This window comes from Ranitomeya imitator, chromosome 5 (genome assembly GCF_032444005.1).
Source record: "Ranitomeya imitator isolate aRanImi1 chromosome 5, aRanImi1.pri, whole genome shotgun sequence".
Classification (NCBI taxonomy): domain Eukaryota; kingdom Metazoa; phylum Chordata; class Amphibia; order Anura; family Dendrobatidae; genus Ranitomeya; species Ranitomeya imitator.
Window position 1 is genome coordinate 17,524,002 of NC_091286.1, and position 12,164 is coordinate 17,536,165.

At 41.9% G+C, this 12,164-nt stretch overlaps 1 protein-coding gene across 1 annotated transcript in view; it reads right to left on the bottom strand.

Moving 5' to 3' along the window:
- Positions 1–12,164, bottom strand: part of LOC138681097 (uncharacterized) — an 83,541-nt gene that overhangs the window by 39,525 nt on the left and 31,852 nt on the right. Inside the window, exons 2-3 of the mRNA XM_069768338.1 lie at positions 4,036–4,114; positions 1,612–2,093 (exon numbers count right to left, since the gene is read on the bottom strand). Coding sequence (XP_069624439.1) covers positions 1,612–2,093; positions 4,036–4,114 — 561 coding nt within the window. The remainder of the gene's footprint in view (positions 1–1,611; positions 2,094–4,035; positions 4,115–12,164) is intronic.

Below are 12,164 nucleotides of genomic sequence, written 5' to 3' on the forward strand. Positions count from 1 at the left end.
CCGAGCTGCTGCAAAGAGAAGAGACCGAGCTGCTGCAAAGAGAAGAGACCGAGCTGCTACAAAGGGAAGAGGCCGAGCTGCTTCAAAGAGACCGAGCTGCTGCAAAGAGAAGAGACCGAGCTGCTGCAAAGAAAAGAGACCAAGCTGCTGCAAAGAGAAGAGGCCGAGCTGTTGCAAAGAGAAGAGACCGAGCTGCTGCAAAGAAAAGAGACCAAGCTGCTGCAAAGAGAAGAGGCCGAGCTGCTGCAAAGAGAAGAGACCGAGCTGCTGCAAAGAAAAGAGACCGAGCTGCTGCAAAGAAAAGAGACCGAGCTGCTGCAAAGGGAAAAGGCCGAGCTGCTACAAAGAGAAGAGACCAAGCTGCTGCAAAGAGAAGAGACCGAGCTGCTGCAAAGAGAAGAGGCCGAGCTGCTGCAAAGAGAAGAGGCCGAGCTGCTACAAAGAGAAGAGGCCGAGCTGCTGCAAAGAGAAGAGACCGAGCTGCTGCAAAGAGAAGAGGCCGAGCTGCTGCAAAGAGAAGAGACCGAGCTGCTGCAAAGAGAAGAGACCGAGCTGCTGCAAAGAGAAGAGGCCGAGCTGCTGCAAAGAGAAGAGACCGAGCTGCTGCAAAGAGAAGAGGCCGAGCTGCTGCAAAGAGAAGAGATCAAGCTGCTGCAAAGAGAAGAGACCGAGCTGCTGCAAAGAGAAGAGGCTGAGCTGCTGCAAAGAGAAGAGGTCGAGCTGCTGCAAAGAAGAGCAAGAAGGAAAAAGAAAGGAAAATAGAGAGAAAGGGAAAGAGAGAGAAAGGAAGATAGTTACATTTGTGCCTGGATCTATACCACCATGTTGGCTTACATCAGCAATGGCCACCTTGGTGTCAGGAGGCCTCTCCACCTAAGGACCTCAATCCTGTGAAGTAGGAAGGATGGCAGACACATAAAGGATCTGTCAGCTTTCAGCAGAGGGTGGAGTTGCCCTTTAAATCTTCTTTGGTGTCAGTGATGACTAAGAACTGAGACAAAACTAAAGTCTTGTAAAGATGTGGTGATGAATACCACAGACAAAGCGAGAACTGCAGGGAGTGCTGTACGGTTGACATTCCACCCCTGACAGTCCCACATGCTGCCGCGTTCTGTGCGGATTCCTCATCGTTGATATAAACAAATGCATTTCGTGCACGTAAAAGAAATTGAAAAATAAAAAGAAACTGGACAAAAATGAGAAAAAATGAGGTGTCTGACGCTGGGACGTTCTGTGTCACCATCTCTGCAGTGAAGCTTATGCTCAAGGAGATGATCAGTCAACCTCCGAAGGCGGCAAGACTGGATTTCTGAGCCCCCCATCCCCGATGCTTTCTTGTGCGGACTCAGTACAGCTGTGCCCACTATGGACGTCTTCAGACTCTAGTCCTACATCTCGGGCACAACACCACAGCCCAGAGAGTTTTTTGAACTTTAAGGCCTTAGTTTAGACAGCGGCCAAGTTTGAGGTTGGTGGCACCATATGGAAGTAATATGAAGGCCATACACTAAGTCATGGCCACCTGACGCCCAACCGAGCGGTGACCATACGTAGACCCACAATGACCCCAACGTCTGCAGACCGCCTGATAGGGAATGAATTCACACTTACCTGTTGCATCTTTTCCAGGTCCAGGCTGGGTCTGCTGTTTTTGTCTCCGTAGCCCTGTCTGTGTCTCTTACATGGCATTCCTTGGTCAAACGTGGCCCCCACACTGGTAAATATAAGGGGCCGGGAAGCCGGGATCCGGTTTAAGGACTGTAGTCTCTTAGGAGGGGAGGCACTAAACAGGATGGGACTCGAATTTCCACACAAACCGTCCACCTGCTCAACAGGCCTGAAGGACATGGCGCACAAGTGCTTGACCTCCTCGTCGCTGGACGATGTGTTGTCGCTGTGGCAGCTCAGTCGGCTGACCTGAGACCACTTGCGTTTTTCCGCAGCAAATTCCCGACTGATTCGTTCCAGCTCCTCTTCCGAGCTGTGCCGGTCCAGGCTGGGGTGGAAGATGGATCTCACTTTGCAGCACTGGTTGCCTTGGTTCTGCATCTGGTTGGTGGCCAATGGGGTCAGGATACAATTTCGTCTTCTCTCTGTTGAGAACATGCAAAAAAAAAAAATTGGAGTAGTCAGAGATCTGACAACCCTTCCTACATCACTAACCCCAGGCCCAGCTGTCCTCAACCCCAGGACTCACCAAAGGTCCATTACACAACCCACCAATCTCCACCAACCACAAAATGTGTTTTTTTCAGGCTGACAACTCATCTCCATACGCCCTTATTTTGGATATTTGGTTGTCAGAGAGGTGACTCGTCATCCCAGGATCCTCTTCTATGTGCCAAAATGTAGCAAATATTCTAACATCCGTCCATAGGTGGTCTCTAAATGACCCAGCACTCGTGTGTTACATGAATAAATATTGTAAACAGCGCCATCTTTGCCAACAGGCTGCGTCTGATATTACAGCTCAGCTTATTTTTGGGGCAACCGATGTAAAACAGGCACTATTCCTAGAAGAATGACATTTTTAAGCGTTTGGGTGGAACAGAGTTGGACTTAAAGGGGTTGTCTACTCATGGATGATTTCTTCCTAATGGATCCCTCATCACTCTGTTGGGATTAGCATCTGGCAGGGGCTTCAAGTAATTCCTCGGATATTGGCGCAGTGCTGACTAGGAAAAAGTTTCAGCAGCCCAGAAGGAGAGTACCAGTTTTTTAGTTTTTACTTTTCTCACCTCCATGGTAAGGCGACAATATCTTTAAAACGCCCTATAATTCAGTTTCCAACACTTCTGGTTGTCATTGATCAGATCTAAGGAAATAATTCAGTGGAAAAAAACAACTTTCTCTACTGTCACCGATGGCTCAGAACTGTGACCACATAGTCATGATCTGAACCACAAAAATAACCCTGAATCATGACTACACACCCATCTGGCGATCTTGCCCCCTCAGAGCAGAGTGGGGTACTACTTTTCTGGATGAGATGCCAGCTCTGGAGGGTACTTGTGCTCACTGAAAAAAATCCAGCATGTGTATAATGACTTAAAGGGACACTTCACTTGACAAAAATATGTTTTTCCGTTTAGCTGGTGTAAATGCAGCTGTTCTCCTGAATCCGGCGATGTTTTTCTTTTGTTTCTGCTCCTTTCCATTCCTGAGATATGGCCACTTCTTCCCTGTGTATAAATCTAGTCTCTTAATTAAAGTAGGTGTGGTCCTCAACTCTCTGTGGGCGTGTTCTTGAAGACCACGCCCAGTTAGATAAAAAGACTAGATTTATAAACAGGGAAGATGAGGTCATATCTCAGGAATGGCGAGGCGCAGGAACGAAAGAAAAACATTGCTGGATTCAGGAGAACAGCAGCATTTACATTTGGTATAAAAATTACACATTTATAAAAACTGTCAGCTCCCCTTTAAATGCAATTAAAGGAAATAAAGTTGTTATTTTACATGGCTTTATGTAATAATAAATATGAGTAATGACGCCTTATGTAAGGCGATGTTTTTGAATATCAGCCATGTTGGCTCCATTTGGCTACTACTGTAAATTGGATTAAAGGACCACTAAATTGTATACTACACATCGTGAATAAATCTGGAGGGGCTCAGTAAGAGGTCAGGTATTTTCTGGAGTTTTCCTCAATTATTTTATGGAAAACCTCAACAGTGAAAAATGCCCGATAACAGAAAACAATAGTACAACCCCTGGCAAAAATTATGGAATCTCCGGCCTTGGAGGGAGGATGTTCATTCAGTTGTTTAATTTTGTAGAAAAAAAGCCGATCACAGACATGGCACAAAACTAAAGTCATTTCAAATGGCAACTTCCTGGCTTTAAGAAACAGAGAAAGAAATCAAGAACAAATAATGTGGCAGTCGGTAATGGTTACTTTTTTTAACCAAGCATTGGGGTTGTAGATCAGTGTTCCTTTAAGAGCAGGTAGGTATGTTGTCACTAGGTCTCCTGAACCCCTCTAAATTAACACCATGCCCCCCGGCGAGCAGCGTCCTCCTTTGACCTCTAACCTTTGTCAATCTGTGCAAGCTCCTGATTTTCTCCTTCTGAATCGTCGCTGTCGTCCTCATCGCTCGGGGGGTATGAAATCTGAAAAAAGGCAAAATAAACATTTACTGGCCGCGGAAAACTAATCGGTATATTCATCAGTGCTAATAAATCATCAGCCGCAAGAAATATTCCGTTTTCGTGATGTAAACAAAAATATTTCTATTCACCGACAGCAAGCAGAATTCTAAAAACGGAGAGAAATTGAAGCACAAAGTATATTAGAAAGTCGCAAAACGTTTCAGTACCCAATGATTAAGCTTCAAGTGCGAGGACGTCGTTAAGAATCGCATTCTGGAAACCGTCAGCAAGCAGGTGAGCTGCTGCATTATTTTATTGCCACTGTGTTTACTGCTTTGCTTTCCTGATACCTTCATCTGGTTCAGTTTCAATGATGACGATTTCACAAAACAGACAGAATGTGTTAGACCGAGATCTATTAAGCTGTCAGCCTTCTTGCTGATGGTTTCCATTCGAAAAAAGACACTTTTCTTTTTCCAACACTGCAGAACAAAAAACAACCAATAAAGTATTAAAGACATTTTATGAAGATGTCACTTTGTAGGTTTTATGATTCGAGATGAGATGCCCCTTTAACTGCCAAAATTGCACATTATAGAGGGTCTCTGGCTGCGCTCCGTCCCTTTATGCAGGCGCTGACAAGCTGATTTCCTAAAGACCAAAACCCGATTAATAAATTACTTATTGCGCTGAAGGTTCCTGGAAAGTTTTCTAACCCATAAAAAAAACAAAAAACGCCATAAACTAGATTTTTGGAAGCGTCCCCGTCACTCCTTCCAAAACTTGTAAGAACCGTGCCCAGAAGGAAACCATCAGCAGGACTGTTATCCGAGGGGCGGGGGGACCCAGCGCTGCGCTCCAGGACTGAACCGGGCGCAACCGGATCCACCCAGAACCAGAGCCAGAAAGTGTGAAAAGTGCAGTGCGGCGATAAGGAGCAGGGATGGCGGTAATAATTATAGAACTCGCTATATTAATTCATAATGAAGCCCCCACCCCAAAAAAAAACACACTATAAATGTCATTGTCACAGATCCAGGCTCTGGGAAAGCTGGGTACCATCCACAATGGCCGCCATTATAGGAGTAATTAGCTCAGCTTTCCTTACATCCTAAGGAGATCTACCCTTTTGTTTCTGAAATAAATCCCCCACTCATCACACATTTAATTATAAAAAACAGGTCTGGGGTCTGGGAAAGCTGGGTGACAACTAATATAACTCTAATTATAGTCTTCACTGATGTTTTCACTCAGCTTTCCACGAGTCCTGAACAGATCTGTCGTGTTATTCAGTGTTATATTTGTTTCTCTGCTCTAGTACTAACGTATGTGGCTCTTCCTTGCAGGAGACTTGGAAAGCTGAGTAGTAAAGTAACCACTATAACAGGCCTGATATCCTCACCGGGGATTTCTACACAGATTTCACAGAGTCACAAACACATCTGTGAATTATTTTTTGATACACATGTATCCATACAGTACTAATGCAGATCTATGCAGGAACCTAGGAAAGTTGAGTGACCACTACTTCTGACCATGAAAGCCCCAAGATTGGCATTTACTCAGCTTTTCTTAAAGGGAACCTGTCACCTGAATTTGGCGGGACTGGTTTTGGGTCATATGGGCGGAGTTTTCAGGTGTTTGATTCACCCTTTCCTTACCCGCTGGCTGCATGCTGGCCGCAATATTGGATTGAAGTTCATTCTCTGTCCTCCGTAGTACAGGCAATCTTGCTTTGTGCAGGCGTGTACTATGGAGGACAGAGAATGAACTTCAATCCAATATTGCGGCCAGCATGCAGCCAGCGGGTAAGGAAAGGGTGAATCAAACACCTGAAAACTCCGCCCATATGACCCAAAACCAGTCCCGCCAAATTCAGGTGACAGAGTCCCTTTAAGTCCTGAACAACAGATTTGTTCAATTATCTCATTCATTACCCCAGTACTAATGCAAATCAGCCAATCAGAGTCTGGGAAAGCTGAGTGGCTGTCATTAACGAGTTCATTGGCTTTCTCAGCTTTTTCTGTTTATTAGTTCTGAACAACTCTAAGGTTATTTGGTGAGGCTGGGAAAGCTGAGTGACAACAACTTTACCCCCATTATAGCTCCAAGAGAGGTTTACACTCAGCTTTTTCTAGGAGTCCTGAATGACAGATTTAGTAAGCTGTTTAGTAATACATATTCAAGTAGTAATGAAAACCAGTCTTTCAGGAGTCTGGGAAAGCTGTGTGATAACTATTATAACCCAATTAAAGCTTCCACTTTGAGTTTTACGCAACTTTCTGAGGCCCAGACAGATCTCTCAAGTTCTTCAGAGATAAAAAAAAAACCTGCTCTATTTATTTATTACAACAGATCGTCCATGCAGGAGTCTGGGAAAGCTGGTAACAACTCCTATGAGACCACATTACAGCCCTGTAGTGGATTTAATTCAGTTTTCCAACAACTTTATGACAGGTAAGGGAGAAAGAATGTATCACTGCAGATCTGCCATTCAGGAGCCTGGGAAAGTGGAATGTGAACAGTTAATGGCAGCCACAGTGTTTAATTAAAAGGGATGTAATGGGCGATTCCAATGCAGATTTTGGAAATTTCAATTAAACCTGCACCTCTATCACAGGCGTGAATATTTATACATGACTCCTATCATCTCTGCTGTAACCCCGTAAAGGAAAGTCATCAGCAGAAAATGACCGGCTGCGCAAATCAGGTTTCTGATCTAATGTATAGTTTTCAGTCATTGTACAGGAGGAGGAGGTGAGCTGTGACATCACCTATTGTGAATGGTGGATCCTGTGTTATCTACTGTATATAGAGGTGTTATCAGTCATTATACAGGAGGAGGAGGTGAGCTGTGACATCACCTATTGTGAATGGTGGATCCTGTGTTATCTACTGTATATAGAGGTGTTATCAGTCATTGTACAGGAGGAGGAGGTGAGCTGTGATATCACCTATTGTCAATGGTGGATCCTGTGTTATCTTCTGTATATACAGGTGTTATCAGTCATTGTACAGGAGGAGTAGGAGAGCTGTGACACCACCTATTGTGTATGGTGGATCCTGTGTTATCTACTGTATATAGAGGTGGTATCAGTCATTGTACAGGAGGAGGAGGTGAGCTGTGACATCACCTATTGTGAATGGAGGATCCTGTGTTATCTACTGTATATAGAGGTGTTATCAGTCATTGTACAGGAGGAGGAGGTGAGCTGTGATATCACCTATTGTCAATGGTGAATCCTGTGTTATCTTCTGTATATAGAGGTGTTATCAGTCATTGTACAAGAGGAGTAGGAGAGCTGTGACACCACCTATTGTGTATGGTGGATCCTGTGTTATCTACTGTCTATAGAGGTGTTATCAGTCATTGTACAGGAGGAGGTGAGCTGTGACATCACCTATTGTGAATGGAGGATCCTGTGTTATCTACTGTATATAGAGGTGTTATCAGTCATTGTACAGGAGGAGGTGAGCTGTGACATCACCTATTGTGAATGGAGGATCCTGTGTTATCTACTGTATATAGAGGTGTTATCAGTCATTGTACAGGAGGAGGAGGTGAGCTGTGACATCACCTATTGTGAATGGTGGATCCTGTGTTATCTACTGTATATAGAGGTGTTATCAGTCATTGTACAGGAGGAGGAGGTGAGCTGTGACATCACCTATTGTGAATGGTGGATCCCGTGTTATCTACTGTATATAGAGGTGTTTTCAGTCATTGTACAGGAGGAGAAGGTGAGCTGTGATATCACCTATTGTCAATGGTGAATCCTGTGTTATCTTCTGTATATACAGGTGTTATCAGTCACTGTACAAGAGGAGTAGGAGAGCTGTGACACCACATATTGTGTATGGTGGATCCTGTGTTATCTACTGTCTATAGAGGTGTTATCAGTCATTGTACAGGAGGAGGTGAGCTGTGACATCACCTATTGTGAATGGAGGATCCTGTGTTATCTACTGTATATAGAGGTGTTATCAGTCATTGTACAGGAGGAGGAGGTGAGCTGTGATATCACCTATTGTCAGTGGTGGATCCTGTGTTATCTACTGTATATAGAGGTGTTATCAGTCATTGTACAGCAGGAGGAGGTGAGCTGTGACATCACCTATTGTGAATGGTGGATCCTGTGTTATCTACTGTATATAGAGGTGTTATCAGTCATTGTACTCGAGGAGGAGGTGAGCTGTGACATCACCTATTGTGAATGGTGGATCCTGTGTTTAGACGTGCTACCAGTGTAATCCTGCCTCTGATAATAAAGAGTCTGCTGAAAACTCTTCTTGAGAGGACAGGAAGTACCAGACTAATATACGCCAGTGGCCACTGTGAGAATTTCAAGATTACTTTTTGTTGTAAAGATGATACAGTAAAAAAAAAAAAAAAAGTCAAATTTTCAAATCATACATGTAACACAAAATCCTGAACAATCCATCATTTTCTGATGCTACATTCTCATTCTTCCGGTGAGGTTGGCGCTCGCTCACATTGGGAGAGCGTCCATGTTCTCCATCCGGGTGCGACACTGTTACATCTCTGGACTGGTGAGGGGTTCACATTTTGGCGCCGGTGACCCTTTCGCCTCGTCCCAGGAGCTTATAAACAGGAAAACGACGTTATAAGAAATTGAGAGCAGCATCGGCCTCGGCCACTTTCCGGAGCCGCTCCGAGGATTTCAGCTTTATTACAAATATGGATTTTTCGTTGCCAAAAAAATTAAGGGGGAAAAAACGAAAAAGAAAATCTTGTGCAGAGAAATCGCCACCTCCCTGCGCGCCGCTGCCGCTCGCGGATCAATGTGTCCCACATTACACTGCTGCTATCAGGGGAAGACATGCTGAGAGTTGTAGTTCTACAGTGACCCGACATGCAGATGGAATAGAAATCCAATGCCCGGCAGCGTCAGAGTGAGCCGTGTCCCCGGAGAAGGCACAAGACAAGGACTACTACCCCCATCCATACAGATTGCAGGATGGACGATGGGGAATATTACATCACTCACATCGCAGTCTTAAAGGCACAGGAACACTATAATACCAGAGGCGCGGGTCTACGAATCAAAGGGAAATTCTGAGATTTTGCGTTTCAGTGATTCACCATTTTTCAAGATCTCTGCTTGCTGTGAGTGAAAGCAGACATTTCTTTCCACATCCAGTCCAAGTGCTGCAACTCATGTATCCCACATCTAAACTTACCACTTCTCACAGCTGAGGGTTTGTTGCAGTTGTGTTCAGTCTATGAGCAAAGCTGCCTGGACCACAGACGATACAATGTATCACAGCAGGAAGAACAAATGATCAGGTCAGGAGTGAGAAGAGTTCTGCTGGGAGGAATAACGCTCTGAGGACTGATCAGTCTGGAGACAAGTGCAGCAAACCCTCTGCTGTGAGAAGTATGAAGTCTAGCTCAGCTTCTAAATGAAAAAAAAACAATGTTCCTATTCCATGACAGCATGTACATAGGAGCAGTATTATAGTAGTTATATTCTTGTACATAGGAGCAGTATTATAGTAGTTATATTCTTGTACATAGGAGCAGTATTATAGTAGTTATATTCTTGTACATAGGGGCAGTATTATAGTAGTTATATTCTTGTACATAGGGGCAGTATTATAGTAGTTATATTCTTGTACATAGGAGCAGTATTATAGTAGTTATATTCTTGTACATAGGAGCAGTATTATAGTAGTTATATTCTTGTACATAGGAGCAGTATTATAGTAGTTATATTCTTGTACATAGGGGCAGTATTATAGTAGTTATATTCTTGTACATAGGAGCAGTATTATAGTAGTTATATTCTTGTACATAGGAGCAGTATTATAGTAGTTATATTCTTGTACATAGGGGCAGTATTAGTAGTTATATTCTTGTACATAGGAGCAGTATTATAGTAGTTATATTCTTGTACATAGGGGCAGTATTATAGTAGTTATATTCTTGTACATAGGAGCAGTATTATAGTAGTTATATTCTTGTACATAGGGGCAGTATTATAGTAGTTATATTCTTGTACATGGGGCAGTATTATAGTAGTTATATTCTTGTACATAGGGGCAGTATTATAGTAGTTATATTCTTGTACATAAGGAGCAGGATTAAAGTAGTTATATTCTTGTACATAGGGGGCAGTATTATAGTAGTTATATTCTTGTACATAGGAGCAGTATTATAGTAGTTATATTCTTGTACATAGGGGCAGTATTAGTAGTTATATTCTTGTACATAGGGGCAGTATTAGTAGTTATATTCTTGTACATAGGGGCAGTATTATAGTAGTTATATTCTTGTACATAGGAGCAGTATTATAGTAGTTATATTCTTGTACATAGGGGCAGTATTATAGTAGTTATATTCTTGTACATGGGGCAGTATTATAGTAGTTATATTCTTGTACATAGGGGCAGTATTATAGTAGTTATATTCTTGTACATAAGGAGCAGGATTAAAGTAGTTATATTCTTGTACATAGGGGGCAGTATTATAGTAGTTATATTCTTGTACATAGGAGCAGTATTATAGTAGTTATATTCTTGTACATAGAGGCAGTATTATAGTAGTTATATTCTTGTACATAGGGGGCAGTATTATAGTAGTTATATTCTTGTACATAGGAGCAGTATTTTAGTAGTTATATTCTTGTACATGGTGCAGTATTATAGTAGTTATATTCTTGTACATAGGAGCAGGATTATAGTAGTTATATTCTTGTACATAGGGGCAGTATTATAGTAGTTATATTCTTGTACATAGGGGGCAGTATTATAGTAGTTATATTCTTGTACATGAAGCAGTATTATAGTAGTTATATTCTTGTACATAGGGGGCAGTATTATAGTAGTTATATTCTTGTACATAGGGGCAGTATTATAGTAGTTATATTCTTGTACATGAAGCAGTATTATAGTAGTTATATTCTTGTACATAGGGGGCAGTATTATAGTAGTTATATTCTTGTACATAGGAGCAGTATTATAGTAGTTATATTCTTGTACATAGAGGCAGTATTATAGTAGTTATATTCTTGTACATAGGGGGCAGTATTATAGTAGTTATATTCTTGTACATAGGGGCAGTATTATAGTAGTTATATTCTTGTACATGAAGCAGTATTATAGTAGTTATATTCTTGTACATAGGAGCAGTATTATAGTAGTTATATTCTTGTACATAGGGGCAGTATTATAGTAGTTATATTCTTGACATTTGTCAAGACATTTGTCCATCCAGTTCAGCCTATATTCCATCATAATAAATACCCAGATCTACGTCCTTCTACAGAACCTAATAATTGTATGATACAATATTGTTCTGCTCCAGGAAGACATCCAGGCCTCTCTTGAACCCCTCGACTGAGTTCGCCATCACCACCTCCTCAGGCAAGCAATTCCAGATTCTCACTGCCCTAACAGTAAAGAATCCTCTTCTATGTTGGTGGAAAAACCTTCTCTCCTCCAGACGCAAAGAATGCCCCCTTGTGCCCGTCACCTTCCTTGGTATAAACAGATCCTAGTAGTTATATTCTTGTACATAGGAGCAGTATTACAGTAGTTATATTCTTGTACATAGGGAGCAGCATTATAGTAGTTATATTCTTGTACATAGGGGCAGTATTATAGTAGTTATATTCTTGTACATAGGGGCAGTATTATAGTAGTTATATTCTTGTACATAGGGGCAGTATTATAGTAGTTATATTCTTGTACATAGGGGCAGTATTATAGTAGTTAAATTTTTGTACATAGGGAGCAGTATTATAGCAGTTATATTCTTGTACATGGGGGCAGTATTATAGTAGTTATATTCTTGTACATAGGAGCAGTATTATAGTAGTTATATTCTTGTACATAGGGGCAGTATTATAGTAGTTATATTCTTGTACATATGAGCAGTATTATAGTAGTTATATTCTTGTACATAGGGGCAGTATTATAGTAGTTATATTCTTGTACATATGAGCAGTATTAAAGTAGTTATATTCTTGGACATAGGGGCAGTATTATAGTAGTTATATTCTTGTACATGGGGCAGTATTATAGTAGTTATATTCTTGTACATGGGGCA